The 23,579-nt window shown below is 38.4% G+C and overlaps 2 protein-coding genes across 12 annotated transcripts in view; both read right to left on the bottom strand.

The window, feature by feature from the left end:
* The window catches only part of C12H2orf42 (chromosome 12 C2orf42 homolog), a 42,037-nt gene extending 32,728 nt beyond the window's left edge, over nucleotides 1-9,309 (bottom strand). The window contains exon 1 of one of the 4 annotated variants that reach the window (XM_007175549.2): nucleotides 9,264-9,309. The gene's annotated coding sequence lies outside the window, so the exon portion shown is untranslated. Of the gene's footprint in view, nucleotides 1-578; nucleotides 595-9,263 lie in introns of those variants that run through there. The other 3 variants (XM_057558709.1, XM_007175550.3, XM_057558708.1) reach the window with 3 other exon arrangements.
* A 9,876-nt stretch (nucleotides 9,310-19,185) lies between these two features.
* TIA1 (TIA1 cytotoxic granule associated RNA binding protein) overlaps nucleotides 19,186-23,579 on the bottom strand; it is a 29,907-nt gene continuing 25,513 nt past the window's right edge. For 4 of the 8 annotated variants that reach the window (XM_057557820.1, XM_057557822.1, XM_057557821.1 and 1 more), the window contains 2 exons: nucleotides 23,253-23,398; nucleotides 19,186-22,376 (listed from right to left, as the gene is read on the bottom strand). In XM_057557820.1, the coding sequence (XP_057413803.1) occupies nucleotides 22,208-22,376; nucleotides 23,253-23,398 (315 nt within the window). In that variant the 3' untranslated portion in view covers nucleotides 19,186-22,207. The remainder of the gene's footprint in view (nucleotides 22,377-23,252; nucleotides 23,399-23,579) is intronic. The other 4 variants (XM_057557824.1, XM_057557825.1, XM_007175546.3 and 1 more) reach the window with 1 other exon arrangement.

Below are 23,579 nucleotides of genomic sequence, written 5' to 3'. Positions count from 1 at the left end.
AAAAAAAAAGGAAACTGAAAAGATAACCTACAGAATGGGAGAAAATATTTGCAGTCATATATATGATAAGGGACTTATAAGTTAACAACAAAAAGACAAATAACCCAATTTAAAAATGGGCCAATGAGACTCCCCCTTGTGAGAGCACCAGATTCACAACTAACTGCTGAACAATCATCGACAGGAAGACACTGGAACTCACGAAAAAGGATACCCCACATCCAAAGACAAAGGAGAAGCCACAATGAGATGGCAGGAGGGGCACAATCACAATAAAATCAAATCCCGTAACTGCTGGGTGGGCGACTCACAAACTGGAGAACACTTATACCACAGAAGTCCACCAACTGGAGTGAAGGTTCTCAGCCCCACGTCAGGGTTCCCAACCAGGGAGTCTGGCAACGGGAGGAGGAATTCCTAGAGAATCAGACTTTGAAGGCTAATGGGATTTGATTGCAGGACTTTGACAGGACTGGGAAAACAGAGACTCCACTCTTGGAGGGCACACACAAAGTAGTGTGAGCGTCAGGACCCACGGGAAGGAACAGTGACCCCATAGGAGGCTGAACCAGACCTACCTGCTAGTGTTGGAGGGTCTCCTGCTGAGGTGGGAGGTGGCTGTGGCTCACCGTGAGGACAAGGACACTGGCAGCAGAAGTTCTGGGAAGTACTCCTTGGTGTGAGCCCTCCCAGAGTCCGCCATTAGCCCCACCAAAGAGCCCGGGTAGGCTCCAGTGTCGGGTCGCCTCAGGCCAAACAACCAACAGGGAGGGAACCCAGCCCCACCTATTAGCAGACAAGCAGATTAAAGTTTTACTGAGCTCTGTCCACCAGAGCAACACCCAGCTCTACCCACCACCAGTCCCTTCCATTAGGAAACTTGCACAAGCCTCTTAGATAGCTTCATCCAACAGAGGGCAGACAGCAGAAGCAAGAAGAACTACAATCCTGCAGCCTGTGGAACAAAACCCACATTCACAGAAAGATAGACAAGATGAAAAGGCAGAGGGCTATGTACCAGATGAAGGAACAAGACAAAACCCCAGAAAAACAGCTAATTGAAGTGGAGATAGGCAACCTTCAAGAAAAAGAATTCAGAATAATGATAGTGAAGATGATCCCGGACCTCGGAAAAAGAATGGACGCAAAGAACGAGAAGATGCAAGAAATGTTTAACAAAGACCTAGAAGAATTAAAGAACAAACACCAGAAGAATTAAAGAACAAACAAACAGAGATGAACAATACAATAACTGAAATGAAAAATACACTAGAAGGAATCAATAGCAGAATAACTGAGGCAGAAGAATGGATAAGTGACCTGGAAGACAGAATGGTGGAATTCACTGCCACGGAACAGAATAAAGAAAAAAGAATGCAAAGAAATGAAGACAGCCTAAGAGACCTCTGGGACAACATTAAACGCAACAACATTCGCATTATAGGGGTCCCAGAAGGAGAAGAGAGAGAGAAAGGACCTGAGAAAATATTTGAAGAGATTATAGTCGAAAATTTCCCTAACATGGGAAAGGAAATAGCCACCCAAGTCCAGGAAGTGCAGAGAGTACCAGGCAGGATAAATCCAAGGAGAAACATGCCGAGACAAATAGTAATCAAACTGACAAAAATTAAAGACAAAGAAAAATTATTGAAAGCAACAAGGGAAAAACAACAAATAACATACAAGGGAACTCCCATATGGTTAACAGCTGATTTCTCAGCAGAAACTCTACAAGCCAGAAGGGAGTGGCATGATATATTTAAAGTGATGAAAGGGAAGAACCTACAACTAAGATTACTCTACCCGGCAAAGATCTCATTCAGATTCGACAGAGAAGCTAAGAGAATTCAGCACCACCAAACTAGCTCTACAACAAATGCTAAAGGAACTTCTCTAAGTGGGAAACACAAGAGAAGAAAAGGACCTACAAAAACAAACCCATAACAATTAAGAAAATGGTAATAGGAACATACATATCAATAATTACCTTAGGGCTTCCCTGGTGGTGCAGTGGTTGAGAATCTGCCTGCTAATGCAGGGGACACAGGATCAAGCCCTGGTCTGGGAAGATCCCACATGCCGTGGAGCAACTAGGCCCGTGAGCCACAACTACTGAGCCTGCGCGTCTGGAGCCTGTGCTCCGCAACAAGAGAGGCCACGATAGTGAGAGGCCCGCGCACCGCGATGAAGAGTGGCCCCCGCTTGCCACAACTAGAGAAAGCCCTCACACAGAAACGAAGACCCAACACAGCCAAAAATAAATAAATAAATTAAAAAAAAATAACAAATGTTCAAAAAAAAAATTACCTTAAACGTGAATGGATTAAATGCTCCAACCAAAAGACACAGGCTCGCTGAATGGATACAAAAACAAGACCCATATATATGCTGTCTACAAGAGACCCACTTCAGACCTAGGAACACATACAGACTGAAAGTGAGGGGATGGAAAAAGATATTCCATGCAAATGGAAATCAAAAGAAAGCTGGCGTAGCAATACTCATATCAGATAAAATAGACTTTAAAATAAAGAATGTTACAAGAGACAAGGAAGGACACTACATAATGATCAAGGGATCAATCCAAGAAGAAGATATAGCAATTATAAATATATATGCACCCAACATAGGAGCACCTCAATACATAAGGCAACAGCTAACAGCTAAAAAGAGGAAATCGACAGTAACATAATAATAGTGGGGGACTTTAACACCTCACTTACACCAATGGACAGATCATCCAAACAGAAAATTAATAAAGAAACAGAAGCTTTAAATGACACAATAGACCAGATAGATTTATTTGATATCTATAGGACATTCCATCCAAAAACAGCAGATTACACTTTCTACTCAAGCGCGCACGGAACATTCTCCAGGATAGATCACATCTTGGGTCACAAATCAAGCCTCAGTAAATTTAAGAAAACTGAAATCATATCAAGCATCTTTTCTCACCACAACGTTATGAGATTAGAAATCAATTACAGGGAGAAAAACATGAAAAACATAAATACATGGAGGCTAAACAGTACATTCTAAATAACCAAGAGATCACCGAAGAAATCAAAGAGGAAATCAAGAAATACCTAGAGATAAATTACAACGAAAACACAAAGATCCAAAACCTATGGCATGCAGTAAAAGCAGTTCTAAGAGGGAAGTTTATAGCAATGCAAGCCTACCTCAAGAAACAACAAAAATCTCAAATAAACAATCTAACCTTACACCTAAAGGACCTAGAGAAAGAAGAACAAACGAAACCCAAAGTTAGTGGAAGGAAAGAAATCATAAAGATCAGAGCAGAAATAAATGAAACAGAAACAAAGAAAACAATAGCAAAGATCAATAAAACTAAAAGCTGGTTTTTTGAGAAGATAAACAAAACTGATAAACCATTAGCCAGACTCATCAAGAAAAAGAGGGAGAGGACTCAAATCAATAAAATTAGAAATGAAAAAAGAGAAGTTACAACAGACACCGCAGAAATACAAAGCATCCTAAGAGACTACTACAAGCAACTCTATGCCAATAAAATGGACAACCTGGAAGAAATGGACAAATTCTTAGAAAGGTAAAATCTTCCAAGACTGAACCAGAAAGAAATGGAAAATATGAACAGACCAATCACAAGTAACGAAATTGAAACTGTGATTAAAAATCTTCCAACAAACAAAAGTCCAGGACAAGATGCCTTTGCAGGTGAATTTTATCAAACGTTTAGAGAAGAGCTAACACCCACCCTTCTCAAACTCTTCCAAAAAATTGCAGAGGAAGGAACACTCCCAGACTCATTCTATGAGGTCACCATCACCCTGATACCAAAACCAGACAAAGATACTACAAAAAAAGAAAATTACAGACCAATATCACTGATGAATATAGACGCAAAAATCCTCAACAAAATACTAGCAAACAGAATCCAACAGCACATTAAAAAGATCATACACCATGATCAAGTGGGATTTATCCCAGGGATGCAAGGATTCTTCAATATACGCAAATCAATCAATGTGATACACCATATTAACAAATTGAAGAATAAAAACCATATGATCATCTCAATAGATGCAGAAAAAGCTTTTGACAAAATTCAACACCCATTTATGATAAAAGCTCTCTAGAAAGTGGGCACAGAGGGAACCTACCTCAACATTTTAAAGGCCATATATGACAAACCCACAGCAAACATCATTCTCAATGGTGAAAAACTGAAAGCATTTCCTCTAAGATGAGGAACAAGACAAGGATGTCCACTCTCGCCACTATTATTCAACATAGTTTTGGAAGTCCTAGCCATGGCAATCAGAGAAGAAAAAGAAATAAAAGGAATACAAATTGGAAAAGAAGAAGTAAAACTGTCACTGTTTGCAGATGACATGATACTATACATAGAGAACCCTAAAGATGCCAGCAGAAAACTACTAGAGCTAATCAATGAATTTGGTAAAGTTGCAGGATACAAAATTAATGCACAGAAATCTCTTGCATTCCTATACACTAATGATGAAAAATCTGAAAGAGAAATTAAGGAAACACTCCCATTTACCATTGCAACAAAAAGAATAAAATACCTAGGAATAAACCTACCTAGGGAGACAAAAGACCTGTATGCAGAAAACTATAAGACACTGATGAAAGAAATTAAAGATGATACAAACAGGTGGAGAGATATACCATGTTCTTGGATTGGAAGAATCAATATTGTGAAAATGACTATACTACCCAAAGCAATCTACAGATTCAATGCAATCCCTATCGAACTACCAATGGCATTTTTCACAGAACTAGAACAAAAAAGTTTCACAATTTGTATGGAAACACAAAAGACCCCAAATATTTGCAAATGAAGCAACTGACAAAGGATCAATCTCCAAAATATATAAACAGCTCATGCAGCTCAATATTATAAAAACAAACAACCCAATCCAAAAATGGGCAGAAGACCTAAATAGACATTTCTCCAAAGAAGACATACAGATTGCCAAGAAGCACATGAAAAGCTGCTCAACATCACTAATTATTAGAGAAATGCAAACCAAAACTGCAATGAGGTATTACCTCACACCAGTTAGAATGGGCATCATCAGAAAATCTACAAACCACAAATGTTGGAGAGGGTGTGGAGGAAAGGGAACCCTCTTGCACTGTTGATGGGAATGTAAATTGATACAGCCACTATGGAGAGCAGTATGGAGGTTCCTTAAAAAACTAAAAACAGAATTACCATATGACCCAGCAGTCCCACTACTGGGCATATACCCAGAGAAAACCATAATTCAAAAAGACACATGCACCCCAATGTTCATTGCAGCACTATTTACAATAGCCAGGTCATGGAAGCAACCTAAATGCCTAATGACAGATGAATGGATAAAGAAGATGTGGTACATATATATAATGGAATATTACTCACCCATAAAAAGGAATGAAATTGGGTCATTTGTAGAGACGTGGATGGATCTAGAGACTGTCATACAGAGTGAAGTAAGTCAGAAAGAGAAAAGCAAATATCGTATATTAACGCATATATGTGGAACCTAGAAAAATGGTACAGATGAACCGGTTTGCAGGACAGAAATAGAGACACAGGTGCAGAGAACAAACTTATGGACACCAAGGGGGAAAAGTGGCGGGAGTGGTGGTGGTGGTGTGATGAATTGGGCGACTGGGATTTACATGTATACAGTAATATGTATAAAATGGATAACTAACAAGAACCTGCTGTATAATAAAATAAATAAAATTCAAAAAAATAAAAATGGGCCAATAATCTGAATGGATACGTCTCCAAAGAAGTTATACAGATAGCCAATAAACACATGAAAAGATGTTCAATATCACGTCATTAAGGAAATGCAAATCAAAATGTCAGTGAGATGCCACTTCACAGCCACTAAGATGACTAAAAAAAGATAGACAATAACAAGGGTATAGAAAAACTGGAACCTTCATGCATTGTTGATGGTATTACAAAATGGTGCAGCCACTTTGGAAAATTGATCGTTCTTCAAAATGTGAGAGTTACCATATGACTCCCAAGAGAATCTATATCTGTATCTATATCTATCTATCTATATCTATATTTATATCTATATATGCCCAATGGAATTGAAAACATACAAAAATTTGTACTGGTGTTCACTGTAGTAGTATTCATAAAAGCCAGAAAGTAGAATCAATCCAAATGTCCATCAACTGATGAATGGGTAAACAAAATGTGATATATCCATACAATGAAATATTATTTGGCCATAAAAGGGAATGAAGTTCTGATACATGCTACAGCATGGAGGAATGAGCCTTGATATATTAGGCGAAGTGAAAGAAGCCAGACATAAAAAGCCTTACATTCCATTTAAATGAAACATCTAGAATAAGCAAATGCACAGAGACAGAAAGGTTGCTAGGGCTGAAAGGGGGGACTGGGAGTGACTGCCATTGAGAGTGACGTTTCTTTCTGGGGTAATGAAAGGTTGCACTACTCTGTGAATATACTAAAATCGCTGAATTGTAACATTTTAAAAGGGTGAATTTTATGTTATGTGATTTATGTTTCAATAAATCTGTCATTAAAAATAAAGGGAAAATATTTGGAACACAAATAACAAAGGGTTAATTTCCTAAAATAAGAATTTTTACAAACCAATAAGAAAAAAGAAGCAAACCCACTAGAAAAAATGAGCAAAGGGTACAAAAAGACAACTTATGAAAAAGAAAAAAAAATGATTTTTTTTTTTTTTTGGGTGGTGTGGCTTGTGAGATCTTACTTCCCCAACCAGGGATCGAACCCAGGCCCCCAGCAGTGGAAGAACTGAGTCCTAAACACTGGACTCCCAGGGAATTCTCGAAAAATGATTTTAAACGTCCAAAATTCAACCTTACAATAAGCAAGAGGCAAATTAAAACAAGACTTCAGCAAAGTGACAAAAAAGATAAATGTTATCACATGAAGATGTGGAGAAATAGGCACTGTACATTATTGTGGGAGTGTAAACTGCAATATCATCTTTAAAGGGATGTAAATAAAATAAACTTAAAACACACTTTGACTTAGGAATTCCACTTTTAAGATTTCACGAGTTCTAGTCTCATATGAACACAAAATATGTACAGGGGTACTCCATGCAAGGCTGTCCATAACTGCACAAGAACAGAAGCAGCCTAAGAGCTAACTAAATAAATCATGGTGTAACCATACAATATGCTACTATAGAGCCACTAAAACAAATCAGATTTATATGTACTGATAAGCAACAAATATCAAGATATACTGTGGAGTAAAAAAAGGTACAATACTTCGTGTATAATGTGATACTCTTGGTTTAAAAAAGAAAAAAGACAGGGGAGATGCACACATACAGAATATGTTGCCTCAGAAGAAGTGACTGGGGACTTGAGAAATAGAAAGTGGGAAGGAGATACACATTTCACTGTTCCATACGATTTGAATTTTAAACTTGTACTAGTATCACTTATTACAGATTCTATATTGAAAGCATATATAAACAAGTAACACAATTTGTAAATGATAGGGATAGAGTAGGATTAGTTAGTTTAGAAATCCCACTAGGGGATTAAAGACAGAAAGGGAATTTTAAGGGAGTTTGGGAGACTGTTGTAAGCTAATGACCACTCAAGAAAAGAATCCAGTAACCTAGCTACAATCTACACTATCTTGAAGGAAGACCAGGTGCATCCAAGCACCAGACATACTCAAGCCACAAATCCTGGTAGTTACAACACAAGACAATAGATATGGGGTCTGAATCTTGTTACATGAAGTCAGGGAGTTAATGATCCTTGAAGAGTAGCATTTCTGCATGTAGCCAAGACAGGAATATAGATGAAAGGGGAAAGAAACTAGGTGAGAGGGGACATTATACAAAAACTTGAGATGAATTACCATATTTTAGTATAATTTACCACCTTTTTGCTAATATACATATGATTTAAATAGCGCCAAGGCAGTCCGGGTTAGACCAGCTAGGGTCAAAGGAGGAACTGATGATGTAAGCCTTGACGTCTGCCCAAGACTGAGGAAGAAGGTGGTGTTCTCCCCTCCCCACTTTTTCTTTGATTATAAAAATATAGCCCTCTTTGTTCTCAGGGCTGTGCTCCCCTGCTGTCCAGCTCGTATCTCTCACAAGCCTCCTATGCTAATAAACTCACTCTTCACCTGCCACTTTGCCTCACGCTGAATTCTCTGAGCTTCAGTAAGTCCTGACACCAGGTGAGCAGTTTCAACTAAAAGACAGTGGGTTCGAGTCCCCTCCTAAGTCAGGGATTGTGGGTTCAATTCCCAATGTGAGGTGCAGGTGGGTTGGAGCCCCGGTCTGAGTTTTGGTTGGGTCCCACCCAAGAAGGAGTGCAGTTTCATAAAGAACCTGTATTTGAATCCTGCCTAAAAAAGGGTCTCCTCTCCCTGGCAAGTTTACTAAACAGCCTCCTCAGATGGTGTAAACGGACTGGTGCTGGAAGAGCTACCCTACGAACACTCCCTGTAGTGCTGTGTTTTCAGCCCCGTACTATTCGGCTGTAGAACTATATACAGTTTGGTGAATGCTGTTTAAGGCTTGTGAAGCACAGTAAGTGAAGAGAACGATCACCATAAATAAAACATAAACTTGCTAACGTTTACTGAGTACAAGTAAGCTTTTCCCATGCATTTACTCATGTAATGCTCACCACGATCCTGTGAAGTAGGTATTATTTTACCTTAGAGATGAAGAAACTGGCTCAGAGAAAATAGTGATTTGATTAATGTCCCTCAGCCAGCCTCTAGATAATCTAACGTGAGTTTGGAATCTGCTGGATTCCGTCAAACCACAAGTGAGAGGAAGGGGCAGGACTAGAAGCCAGGACTCTCAACTCCAGGTCCAGGGTGCTTCCATTGCCCCGCACTGCCTCGGAATAGTGGAGAAAGGCCTCCGGGGCCATGCGGACAAGACCCCTGTCATCCGGCCTGCGGGACCCACACCTCCCACCTAGCTTCCGGGATGCGGCCAGCCCCCGGACGCACCCACCCGGGGACCTGCTTCCCGGCATCCTCCCCGCGCGACCGCTCACTTCCGGTCCTAAGTAGGCCCAAGCAGAAGCATCACCTGGCCAGCACCCTGCTCTTGGGAAACGCTATCCGCCGGGATTCCCAGCTGTACGCCCTCGTCCCATCGCCGCCCCCGCCTTCTGTCAACACAGCCCCCTTACCTGCCCTGCGCCCCCCACCCCGCCGTCCCAGGCCCCCAGCTGATAACCGCCCTCACCTCCTCTCTCTTCGCCTGCCACGGCCTTTTACAAACGCGGCCAAACTGTTCGCTGTAACGACAGTCGTTATTGGTCAGAGCCGCCCACGCGCGGCGAGAGCCCGCCCACCTCAGCTCGCGTTGTCTGACGGGAGTTGTAGTTTCCTTCTCCGGGAGGCGGCTGACAATTGTTGCGGAATCCGGTGGTGGAATGTGCGCCTACCTGGCGGCTGTACTACTTAGGTTCTTTGCTGTGGAAAGAGTGCTTCTGGCCAACCCTGCTGGTACTGGAAGGCACAGACAACTCTAGGGCTGGTCATGACTGTTTCAGGCCTGAGTGAGTCCTATTTCTGAGTAGAATTCCATTGGTCATTGATGCAAAAATCGCCTTAGATTTTCTACATTATTAGCAGATGCTGGCTGCGATTTAGTGTTTTGTCAAGGGGGTCTTGTCCACCAAAGTATTCGCTGTTTCTATCACTTGTGTGTTTGCATCAAGTTATCTTTTTCTCCCTTAATTATACTCTGACATATTACTTGAACGTTTTCCCATGTAAGGCGTTGGAATTGGGTTCTGGTATGACCTAGTTTTGGTCCTTGGAATCGCACAGAATAAATCTAATAAATAAATCTAATCAAATAAATAAATTTGTGCTCCTGAGTACAAATGTGTTAAGGGTGAGGCCTGTGTGTGTTGGAAAACTCCGGAATGAGATTTCCTGCACCTTTAGCCTTCATCCTGCTACTTATTAGTGGTGGCACTGTGGGCTGGTCGCCTGAGAACTGTCAACGGAAATAATAAAAATATTTAAAATAAAATAAAAATGTGAGAGCTGTGAGTTTCAGTTTTATTCAGGGACTTACTTAGGACTATAGTCAGGGAGACAACCTCTCAGATAGCTTTGAGGAAGTGATCTGAAGAGGTATGGCAAGAGGTTAGTACATCTGTGATTTTGGAGAAGGGTTATGTGCAATCAAGCACACAGCTTGGTAGAAGATTGCTGCTGGTCACAAGGCACAGATAATGATTTCAGTGTTTTTCTAAGTATGGGAAGATGCAAGAAACTGGGTTCATAAAATCTCCCGAAAATATCTGTATGAAGTCCTATTCTGCCAGTTTTCCCAGAGCATGGAGTGCCCCATTTCTGATCTCCACCCTGGACTCCTTTCAGGGTGTATTGAAGGTCAGTGACTGCAGTGGCTAATGACTTAATCCTTGTTGAGCCAGGTGAGTGACATTCTTTAGCTGACAGAACCGTAGTCTTCTCAACTGTTAATAAGAGAAGTGGTCCCTTTCATGATTAAGGTTTACTATGTTGTTTCTTAAACTGGAGGTAGGGGGAGAAGGGCACATTTTTTTCCAGGAAATTTTTCCAATTTTGTCTTTCCACTTCAATTATAAGGTTTTAAATGATCATCAGTATATCCTGTATCATCTAGATGATCACCTAATAATACTGTGGGGTTTCAATGCCTGGTTGTGTTTATGATTTTATTAGTACCAAGTGATTATCTAAAGCAGTTGTTCTCAACTGGGAGCACTGCTACACATCTAGTAGATGCCATGGAAGATCCTGCAATGCACAGGACAGCCCTTACAGCAAAGAATTATCTGGACCAAAATGTCAGTAGTGCCACAATTGAGAGACCCTGTTGTAAAGAGAGTGTTTAAATTTTTTTTAATGGAATTGCCCAAATGTGTCCTAAGAGATCTGTGGGTTTTCAACTGAGACACATTATCTGTTCCAGTCAGAAAGGAAGCTATCAAGCAACCCCATTCTAAAAGAGCTTTCTTTCTTCCAAGCCAGACACTCAGGGTTCTTCCATTCCTTCTTCAAAGAAGGGCCTTTGAAGAAACATTGCCATCATCGAAGTCCTTTCTGAGCCCTCGTCTCATAAGTAGGATTCTCAGAATTGCACAACATTCTCAAGTTATGGTCCATTTTGGTATGTTAATTTTCAGTATGTTAATATTTACCCAGTCACTTTACTTAATTCTCGCATTGGGTTTTTTTTTTTTATATATAGACTATTTTTTTAAAGTTTATTTTTGTCTGCGTCGGGTCTTAGTTGCAGCGCACAGGCTCTCTAGTGGCGCACAGGCTCCAGAGTGCGCGGGCTCTGTAGTTTGTGGTGTGCGGGCTCAGTTGCCCTGTGGCATGTGGGATCTTAGTTCCCCAACCAGGGATCAAACCCACATCCCCTGCATTGGAAGGCGGATTCTTAACCACTGGACCACCAGGGAAGTCCCTGCCCATTAATTTCTAACCTTTCTTTTCTAATATAAGCATTTAAGGGTATACATTATTTTCAAAGTGCCATTTTACTTGCATTCCACAAATTTTGATATACAGTATTTTTATTTTCTTTAAATTTTAAATAATTTTATATTTTCACCATGGCATCTTCTTTGACTCGTAAGTTATTTATACATGTGTTTTCGTACTTGATTTCTAACCTAACTTCATGGTCAGAAAACATGATAAGCTACTTTTTTTTATCTCATAGAAACTCTGCTTTATTTATTTATTTGTTAATAGATGAATAATAGCTTCTGATATTTAAAGGCATTTCCAATAAAAAGAATCTGTGTGGTATTTGCACATTAGAACAAATATTCACAGTTCTTTGATTTTTGCCAATTGGCAATAATTATTCATCAACTTTCCTTACCCTTCTAACTCCTGTGACCTTTTAAAACCAATATTTTCTTAAGTATTCCATGTGTGCTTGAGAACAGATGTGTATATATTTTCTTTGCTATTAATTTGGCTACATCAGCTTCATTTAGGGTTTCCTGGTATATATCTTTCTGCATACTTTTGTTTTAGATGTTGCTTCTAAGCAGTGCATCTAGATTTTAAAAATCCAATTAAACAATCTCTTTTATTAGTTTAGTACATTTATTATGCATGTTAATCCATTTGGAATTATTTCTACCATCTAATTTTATTTCTACCATCTACCACCTAAGATTGGTTTGTCTGGCTTTCTCTATGTTTCTTTTCTTTTTCTGCCTTCTTTTGGATTTCTTTTGTTACCTCCTCTTTTTGGAAGTTATATGCTCTATTTTTATTATTTTAGTGATGATCCTTTACATTTTAACTCAAGGCCAAAGCTAATACATTTTTCTGCTCTTCTCCTGAAAAAAATACAGTGATCTTAGAACACTTTAATCACCTCCTGTCATATATATTATTATTATCCAGTATTTTATTTTAGTTCTCCCTTAGAAGAAGGCACTATTATTGTTGCTTTAGATTAAACTACATATGTATAAATTTCTTTGCTTACCATTTCTTTTTGCAGCTCAGACTTTTGTTTTGGGATTTTTTTCTCCCTGAAATATATGCTTTAGAAGTTCATTTAGTATTGGATTTATTGTTGGCAAATTCTCTTGGCTTTTCTTTTTCTATTTCATCCTCATTCTTGTATTATTGCTTTAGGTTGTTGTTTCTTTCAGCACATTGAAGATATCCCTCTGAATTCTGGCCTATCGTCTTGCTGTTGAAACATTTGATGTCAATCTAATTGTCATATCATTGTAGTAGTCTTCTTTTTTCTCCCCCTCTCTGCTGCTTTTAAAATCTGTCTTTGATAATCTGCAACTTGACTATATATGTAAGCATGGACTTCATTTTATTTATCCTTCTTGGGATTCATTGTGGATCTTGAGTCTGAGAATTCCTACCCTTCAATAATTCTGGAAAATTCTCAGCCATATCTCTTCGAATATTTCCCATCCCAAATTGTTTTCTCTCTTTATGGAACTCCAGTTAAAATATATTTTAGATTTCCCATTCTATTCTCCATGCTCTCTTCATATTTTCTACCTCTTTGTCTCTGCACTGTTGTACTGTTCCAATTCAGATTTCTTCAGCTGTATCTAATTTGGTTTTGTCAGTCCATTGAATTTTGAATTTTAGCTTTTGTGTTTTTAATTTCTAGAGGTTCTACTAGTTTCTTTAAAAATTCTGCCTAATCATTCAATAGTCACTTCTTCCTTGCTCATATTTTTACTGCATCTTTTATTTCTAGACATATGAAATATAGTTATTACATATTCAGCATGTGATTATTATAATGTCTAAAAGTCCTTGGAGGTCAAATGGACAAAGGACACAGACAGGTCACAGAAAAGAAACACGAACAGCCAACTATCATGGGAACAAATCACTAACTTTACTTACAATCAGGGAAATAAAAGAGATCATTTTACATGCATCAGATTGGCAAAAATAAAAGCTTAATAACAATCAGCATTAGTAAAAGTAGGGGGGCAAACGAGTGCTTTCGGACATTATTGGTTGGAGTGTAAAATGGTACAGCTTTTAAGAGCTGTACCGTTATAAAGAGCTGTACATTATAATGTACCAATATAATTTGACAACATATATCATACAATTTTTACAATTTACATTCTTTAATCCATCATTCAATTCTGAGTATCCTAGAGAAACAGTACACACATGCACACAAACGCATTCTTTAACTGTTCCGATTTTCTATATAAAACGGAGGTGAATGTTTTTTGTTGTGTATTTCCGAATGAGTGAAGAGTGGGGTTGTTTTTTTGGTGGTCATTCACTTATCTTTGTGATTTATTCATAGTTTATTGTATTGAGATTTTTAAAAGTTATTGCTTTCTTAAACCCATCTCCTCTGTCCTCTCTCCTTCCGTCTATAGCCCACTGAATCGGGAAGGCAGTCTGCACTAGTTAACTATCCCCCACCTCCCACTCCTTAACCCAATACAGTCCACATTTTGCTCCTACTACTTCACTGAAAATGCTCATTTTTAAAGTCACCAACTACTTCCTCATTGCTAAATCCAGTGACTTTTTTTCACAACTTGTATTTTTCCCCTCTGCCATATTTGACTCTTGACTACTCCTTGAATGTTTTCCTCCTTGATTTCTGCAACATCATGGACCCTCAGTATTTCTCCCACCTGTCAGGCAGCTCTTCCTCATTCTCCTTTGCAAGCTTCTCTGTCTCTGCCCCCTTCAATACTGATAGACCTAAGAGTTCTGTCCTCAGTCCTCACTCTAGTGTCTCTCTGGGTGATTGCCACTCCATGGGTTGAACTACCACCTAAATGCTGATGACTCCCATCTCTATGTCAGCCTGGATCTCCCTTCCAAATTCCATATCATTACCTACTGGCTATTTCTACCTGCATGTCACACATGTCCAAGTACCACATTTTGAAAGGCAGACCTAATTAGCTTTCATCTTCTGCCCTCTAACTAGCATCTATCCTTACCCTCACAAACTGCTCTTCTTCCTTTTCCTACCCTAGTAACTAGCCCCAACCATCCATCTAATTGCTCATGCCAGGAACTTGGAAGACATCTTGATTAAAAACAAATTAGATCAATGGCTCCCTAGGACCTTTAAGATAAAAAAAAGTTCAAATTACTTGGCATGGCATAAAGAATTGGCCCTGGTTTGGTCCTTTAGTTTTAGCTCTTATCACCTCATACCCAGTACTCTAGCTGGTGGTACTATCAGCACATGGTAGAAATCCATTTGGTTAAAACAAGATTGAGATAATTAAATTAATTGATTGATTTACTACCTACTGGGTATATACAGCACTGAACAGTCACCAGCTTTTAGTGGGCAACACAGGTTTCAAAGATATAATCGCACAAATACATAATTTAAAATGATGACAAATGCTATAAAGGAGAAGTAAACATAAGATGGCTTGAGAGGCTACTGATTTAGATTGTGGGTAAAGAAAGGAAGGCATTTTATTTTTTTATTTTATTTTATTTTATTTTTTAAATTTATTTATTTATTTTTGGGTGTGTTGGGTCTTCGTCTCTGTGCGAGGGCTTTCTCCAGTTGCGGCGAGCGGGGGCCACTCTTCATCGCGGTGCGCGGGCCTCTCACTATCGCGGCCCCTCTTGTTGCGGAGCACAGGCTCCAGACGCGCAGGCTCAGTAGTTGTGGCTCACGGGCCCAGTTGCTCCGCGGCATGTGGTATCCTCCCAGACCAGGGCTCGAACCTGTGTCCCCTGCATTGGCAGGCAGATTCTTAACCACTGCGCCACCAGGGAAGCCCAAGAAAGGAAGGCATTTTAGAGGAAGGGACATTTAAGTGGAGAGCTGAAGACAAAGAGCAAACAAAAGGCAATTCACATGGCAGGGCTCTGCAATGGGAGTCTTGGTCCCCAATCCACCCTTCTTGGCCTTGCTTTGTGAAACATTTCTTCTTTGCCAGTTGGCTCAATGTTAGGCTTTGTCAATAGAGGGCACTGGGGGAACATGGCAAGGTGACGGTGACAGGAAGGCACATTCCTTATGGGTTCTGGTTCTATCTTTTTATTCAGTGTGCAAGCCAATGGATCAGTGTACAGAAGACCCAGTGGCCCTCCCGTCAGTGGTTCTCTGGACCTGCCCTGGCTGCACCCTCAGGCCACACTTTCCTTACCTGCAGCTGTTTCCATGGCAGCTTTGGCTGCATCCCTCTCGAGGACTGACAGATAAAATACAGGACACCCAGTTAAACTTGGATTTCAGTTAAACAACAAGTAACTTTTAGTATGTTTCTTGCAATATTTGCGATTGTGCTTTCACTTGCTGAATCTGGCAACCCTAGCTCCCCCACCTGGTGGACCATTTCTAAAGACCATCTCCAGCCCACCCACCTCTGGCCAATGGTAGGCAGCTTCTAAGGACCAGCTCTGGCCCATGCCCTCTGGCATGTTTGTTCACCAGGCGGCACGTTCCTATGATAATCAAGCCCACTTTGAAGAGGTGAGAAACTCAGTGCTCTCCTAAACCCTTCGTTTCTGCATTGTCCACTCTGTCCATAAATAGTAGCTACTTTTTTTTGCACCTGCAATTTCTGGATCCCTTTTAGTAGTTAACCACTTTTTACTATTTAACAACTATTCACATTAAAATCTCCCTTTTCAAATTTTAGTGTTGGCTTCTGTCTCCGGACTGGACCTTAACTGATATAAAGTGTTTACTTATTCAGGAAACTGAGATGACCATGGAGCGGAAGGGCTTATGGGAGACTGGAGAATGGCTTGATGTGAAGTTGGGTAAGCACAGATTGCACTTTAGAAAGCTCTGCAGGCCACATTAAAGATGTTAGATTACTGCTAAATACAATTTGAAACAAAGACTTTCAAGCAGGGGAGTGTCATGATCAGATTTACATCTGTTAAAAGATTCCTTTGGTCTTCTGATTCTGGTAGAAATGTTAGCAGCCTGGTTCTGGATCTTTCCACTTCTCCTGGAAACCACAGGGAGCGACAAGGAAAACATATGACCAACTGACTCCCACAAACAGTATCTTAAGTGAAACTAGGGATGCAAAGAAAACTTATACATTCCACATTGAGTGGAAGTGTGGTACTGGATGGGAGGCCAACTGAGTGCCATGGGGGAAGGACAGGGAGTGAGGAGGGGGCTGGTGGTGGCAGATCTCAGAAATCACTCGCAAATATTCACTCTGAGAAGAGAGCCAAACCCTGAGTGGAGCCTGCTGTGGGGAGGACTGAACAAGCATATGAGTGTGGGAGAGGCAGGGAGGGAAGGTGTGTGAAGTGCCTAAGGGGTGCAGAGGTGATGTCTTTCAGAAAGCAGTCAGGGGATCTCCCTGAAGACAGGAGTTAGGTCCCTTAATGTAGCAGATGAAGGAACCAAGGGAGCTCAGAGCTGGCACAGAACTTCTGAACAAGATCACATCCCAGAGAAGACCCATGGCTACACTTTTAAGGAGACAATTCATTGTAGCCATAGAGGGAGGTGAGAAACTTCGACAAGGTCTTTCCCCTTCATCCTCCTGCTGGTACTTGGTCTAGGAAAAACCAACTGTTTCAAATATGAACAAATAGAAATAAGCACAGCATTTGTACCAAGATACTGTAATTAAAAATAAGACAGCAAAACTTACCTAGAGTTTCCCTGGAGAAGACTCACAGGAAAAATGTTCCCACAAAGCAGTTGAAAATAATATAGACATTCCAATATGAATTTTAAAAATCTAATGAAGTAAGTGCAGCTAAGAAAAACAAGAATTCAGGGAAGAGACATCCCTGAAGTCAAACAAAAATTGGTGGAATTTAGAAAACAGAAAAAAAATTTATTTTCAGAAATGAAGATTACATTAAAAGGAACACAAGTGAGTCTGGATACCACAGGAGGCATATTAAGGAACGGAGATTAGAAATGAAAAAAGCAAACAAAAAGATAAAAATAATTAAGAACAAATGATAGAAACCGATGTCAGGCAGAGGAAATCCAACACACAATTGGAATTGCCAAAGAAAACCAAAGCAGTGGAATAGTACTGATACAAATATTTGTGAATATAATTCAGGAAAACATGAAATATTACCTTGATGCATGTACTTGGCTCAGGGAATGTTTCCTTTCTTATAGAATGCTTTCCCTGACAATTGTCTCTTTCCATTTGCCTGATTTTCTTCCAGTATTTAGTCTTTTCACATGCTCCATAGTTCCATAAAACATCTCACAATACACAGGCTGGCGTCTCAGATAACCTTAAGTCTAGCCCTCTGACCATCAGTCTGGATTGGCTGCCAGGTCGCTTCACAGCTGCAATCCTGGGACTTCCCGTTATCTCACTCGTGTTTGATCCTGTTTCTAGACGCTACATCATATTTTTTCTTTGATTTACTCTTATTTTGATGGAGTTTATCCAGTAACTGAGAATCAGTGAACAAGAAGAAAATCTTTTGAGAACTTGCATGTCTAAAAATGTCTTTATTCTATTGTCACCTAAGACATAATTCATTCAAACTTTTGAAGACAGCACCCCATTGATCCCTAGGTTCCAATGTTGCCATTGAGTATTTTCCTCGATCCTTCTTCTATCTGGTAAATTTTTGAATATTGTCTTTATAGGTCTGGCATCCTAAAATTTCATAATGGTATGGCTTCGTATGGGTCTTTTATATTTATTGTGCAAATTCAACATTAGCTTTTTTTTTAACCTTGAAACTCAAAATTTCATCAGGGAAATTTTCCTTTATTTAATAAATTCTACCCAATCCTCTATTTTGTTTTCTTCCTGGAACTCCTATTGATTTAATATTAAACCTCCTGAATTGATCCATATTTATTTTTTTCCCTATACTTTTGATTTGTCATAGAACATCTCATCTTTTAATATTCTCACTGAATTTATTCATATTCTAATTTCTTGTTGTGACATTTTATTAGTATTCTGTTCTAATTTCTTGAGTACAGTATCTTATTTGAGGATATGATAGCTGTTGAAGTTTTCTGATTCTTGAGAGTTGCTTTTATTTAGCTCTACCTTTTACAATCAAAGTTTTTCTCAATTTCTGGTGATCTTTGGCTGTCTTTATTTAGAAGTGAAGCACTAAAAACCTGTTTGGAAGGTTTGTGTACGTGGGCAGGGCTTACTGATTGGTACGCTCCACTGTAAGGGGACTCTTGGCCAGTTACTATTTGGAGGGGACCCTCAAATGTCAGCATCTGTCTTTTCACTCAAGAGTTGCTTAGTTTTTCCACAGTAGGAGCCTCCAAATCTTGCCTGGTATGTTTAAGTGTGGCTGCTGGTTTTCTAGAGCTGAACACAAATAAGGAGCTAGGGATCTCATTTATCTAGTATATAAAACTGCTTAATAACTATTTTCTGCACAGCCTCTCACCCGAGCTTATTAACCCTGAGTCAGAAATCTACTTTTCCCTTTCTTAGGTGAATTACTATCAGAATAACTTCAGCCTTCAACTTTAGAGACCATAGCGTAAAGTTCTATTCAACTCAGAAACATTCACATACATTTTATCAAGGCTCTTAAATTAAAATTTGTTGTTTTGGAGGTATGTTCTTCAAGTTCTAAATAGTCAAAATGCAGTGACTGGAAAAAACGTATAACAACCCCCTACAAAAAGATTTTGTTTTTAGAAATCATCACTCTTTCATTGAAAGGGTTTGTTCTTTATTTCCTACAAACACATTTTATTTTTCCAATGCAACTGTAACCTCAAGAGCACCCTGTAGCTCTTGGTAAACTTAACTCTCTTTGTGTATGCAAACTAGTCCTTATCAACCGCCTTCTCAAAAGTAATAGAACTCTAATACATACAAAAGGAAGCTAAGTAAGCACAGGGACAAAACAGGAGAAGAATAAAACTAGAATGTGAATCTCATTTTCAACAGGGAGAGAATATTAACAAGGAAAATGAGATCCAGATTTCATAGTGAGTTAAATCTACAGCAATTCTTTGTGGTATCAAACAGTAACCCAATGCAAACCATGGTTTCTGAAATAAGATTAAAAAGAAATCTAACAAATACCTGAGTGAATATAACAATATGACTAGACCAAAAAGAAAAAAAAATCTCTCACACACAATAATCACTGCAAGAAGATCCCAAAGGTTATAGAAAACATAAAGGAACTTTAATATCCAAACAGTCAGGGCAAAGAATACTGGATTAATGACCCATTAAGTGTGAACCACTTTAGGTTCTTTACAGTACCAGATGTATTTTAAAGTAAAATCTGAATGCTTATTGCAGAGAATGAATCCATTTAAAAAACTTTAATTTCCTTACCTGATACTAATACCAGTATGATTTTTAGACTGTAAATTTTTTAAATGATTTAACACTGAGAGTAAGATTTAAAGCAAAGTTAGCAATGTTCCTGAATTGCAAATTTGTTCAGTAGTAATAAGCCTTTGAGTAATGCTACTTTCTTCTCAAAAAGTAGTCAATGTACATTTTAGAATTGTGCAATAAGAAAATATTGGCTAATAAAAAGTGTTATTTCTTGAGATAGTCAAGATGAAAGAAAAACTATACTTTTGCTTGGATTATTTATGCCCAAGTAATTTACCCTGCAATCCACAGATGTATAGGACATAAAATACTTTTGAATAAGAGAAAAGTGAGGGTCCTAAAATAGGAACATAAACCAGAAGAATCTAAAAACAGCATCCTGTTATTTTATTTTTTGAGTATTTAAGCTGCTTTTGGTTGCATGCCCTGATCTGTAGAAGGTTAATTAACAAGGAAATAAAATTTCCAAGTGTTTAAAAAATTTACTCATCTTCCATAAAGCAACTTTTAATGTATCAACACTTAGAAAATACACAGTGACTTGATGAAACATCAGTACAACTGCATAGAATTGAGCTCCAGAGAATTATACATTTATGAGCTGTCTTTCCTGGGCTCTGGTTTACAGGAGGATTGGCTTAGAGACCAGCTTCGAGTCATCTGCTCCTACCTGGAGGATACAGGCCAGGGAACTCTTAGGATTCCATGGGCCTTTTCTGTTCCTAAATAAAACACCAGGAGCTCTCTGGTCTTAAAAACAACGAAGCATCCAAATATGTATACTGGGGACCCTTCCCCTTTGTGAGTCAAAGAAGAGGAGAGTTTGTGACTTTCGCTGAAAACAAAACAAAACAAAATCTCCCACAATTCTTCTAAGAGACTGAAATATACTAGAAATTTCAAAACTAGAACAATGCCATCAAAGATTAAACCTCTTAATGCTCGGAGCCACCCCAAAATAATAAAATTGGGAACTCCAGGAAAACAGGTACCAAAAGAATCAAAGTAATGATTGCACTGAGGATTCTCCTCTTTGAAGGCTGTTTAAGGAGGTAGGATTTCACGGTTTTTTGTTTGTTTATCTTTTGGCCTCTGAACATTTAAAAAATGCTTTGCCCGGCTGGTCATTCAGGCTAATTTTGGAGTTCACAAGAAACTCCAAGCCTGACATAAGGATATTCTACAGTTTCACAGCTATCATTTGTACATATTAAAATCAAGTTGATTTACTCTTTTTGAGTAAATATAACTAGAATATGGCAAATTAATATATTTCTTTACATACAACTTTGTGTCTCAAAGTTCTTGAAAAACAAGAGCAGATGACTTTGTATTCAAAGACTACCAAAGTGTGTATTTGATATTCACATGCAAACAAAACCTTATAAATCTCCTGTCAACTCTGCATGATGCCTTTAAGGAGGAAATGACATACAAAGTTTGCTAACTGTGCAAAATATTAAATTGCTAAAACATTTTACATAATGAAATGATACATGTAAATGTAGAAGTTGACACATGAAATTAACATGGGTTCATAAGAACTTATCACATTTCAGAGATTTTCTTTAGTAACAAGTTTTTGTTTTTATATTCCTGGTACACAGCAAAGTTTATCACAGAAGATAAAAACCCTTTTAAACAAATTCAACAGGGAATTCTTGAGGCACCTTCTCATATAAAACACAAGATGAATGCAATTATCAATCCATCTGAGAAAAGTTTTCAATCTAAAGATCATTTTTTTCCATTTAAGTATACTTTATAGAACTTTAATAAGGCAAGACAAATTTGTGAAAAAAATGTAGATACAAAAATGATGTAAACTAATAACTTATATTTAAAAACCCCAAAGGGAAAACAGTGGAGATGGGACAGCTCAAACAATGCCTATTTCAAAAAAACCTAAAATAGAATTGTGCATAAGCTGAAGATTACAAAGAACTTCTAGACTCTGCACAGTTTTGGTTTTCCTTTTTTCTTTTTTTTTTTTTACATCTTTATATTACATGTTTTAAATCATATCAGGAATGCAAACTAGAACTGCACACTACTTCAGTGGAAAAAAGTTCAACATTGTGCAATTTTCTGCCTCAATTTTAAAAAAGTGGCAGCAATCCCTGCATTTGTATTTGAAACAAGGATTTGAGAAACTTTATCAAAAAAGGTAATGAAGGCAAAAATTGGCAGACATCCAGCATATTGTTTCTTTTTAAAACAATGCGGATGGTAAGTAATTTCATGATTAAAAAATGAATCTTTTAAATAAATACATTGTATCTGACATTTGCACTGACTGATTTGATAAATCTTTAAGTAAACAACGGCTTTACTACACTCCCTGTAGCCTTAAGCCACTGGCTTTAGATTCTGGAGTCCTTTTTCACTGGGTTTCATACCCTGCGACTCGATACCCTGCAGGCTGATTAGGCATCATGCTGCCATTCTGTCCTGGAGGCGGCTGCACTCCATAATTTGGTCCCATCCACGGTGCAGAAGACTGTGTCTGACTGGTGGAGAACGTGAAAGAAGCAGAGGGGAGGGGAAATCCACTGGTTAAAATAAAATGTAATGCCAAGAATAAATAACACATACGTGGGAAATATCCTTTTTCTTAAGCCCAAATATAAGAATAATTGTTATGCCAGAGAAAGCAAAGGCAAAAGGTTTTTTCTTTTAAAAACAAGCATCCTTGTAGCTTTAATTTGTACAGTTTAATTCTGTTAGTTTAACTATAGCTAAGAAAATATCCTTTATCTATAAACATTTATTCCCTTGAACTCAGAAAAACTCATCTCTAATCTCAGAAAACTGTCCATCGGAGGTTTGACATATGTTGAACAAGCCACTACCTGAAGGAAACGTGATCATTTGGTATGATACAGACTTGCATTTATATTACTCAAAGAAGAAATTAAGATAATTATTAGTATATGTAAGCTCATAAATTTTTTCAACATTACAAGATTCCTTTTAATAAAAATGGCAAAGCGTTTTAATTTCCAGTTTTTCAGAAATTTAAGTAAAATTGTAATTCAGGATGTATAAAGAAGCTTTCATATAACAATGTATGAATAAACCCTCTTGCACAAAAAAAAAGCATAATGAATAAAGCAACTAGGATCAAAATAACTGTATCCAATAAGCCTAGCAACTATTAAGTTCTTATTTCCTTACTTAAATATTTGTTGATTCACTGCCAAGCATTACCAAAATTCTCATAACGCTGGTTATAAATCAAGACAACACATTTCTAGGCAAAATTTTAAAGATATACACTTAAAACTATAAAGTAAAAACCTCTCTAAGTCTTTCAAAGGCTATGCTTTAGAAAGAAGGCACATTACCTACTAATTACTTAAAATCTCTTCCCAAGTTCTTGACATTTTCAAAGGCTAATAATAAAAGAAAAGAACAAGTATGCTTACTTAAATCCCTGCTGGTTCCATGGCTGGCCATACATTCCATATGCAGGTACTTGCCAACCATTAGGCATATATTGGCCAATTTGTTGTGCATTCCCATACCACTGGCCCCACTGGCCATAAGCTTGTGGATATCCAATTTGATTTTGCTATTAAGTAAAATTGTAACAGATAATTTAATATTATTTAAAGTTATAGGTGCACATACAGTCCTAATATATCACAAATACATAGCCATAACACATAGGGCCATCATTACAATTAAAACTCAAGGATAGGGCTTCCCTGGTGGCGCAGTGGTTGAGAATCCGCCTGCCAATGCAGGGGACA

The sequence above is a fragment of the Balaenoptera acutorostrata genome, chromosome 12 (assembly GCF_949987535.1).
Source record: "Balaenoptera acutorostrata chromosome 12, mBalAcu1.1, whole genome shotgun sequence".
NCBI classification, from domain to species: domain Eukaryota; kingdom Metazoa; phylum Chordata; class Mammalia; order Artiodactyla; family Balaenopteridae; genus Balaenoptera; species Balaenoptera acutorostrata.
Note: the sequence above shows the minus strand (reverse complement) of the source record. Positions and strands in the feature narration are given on the sequence as shown.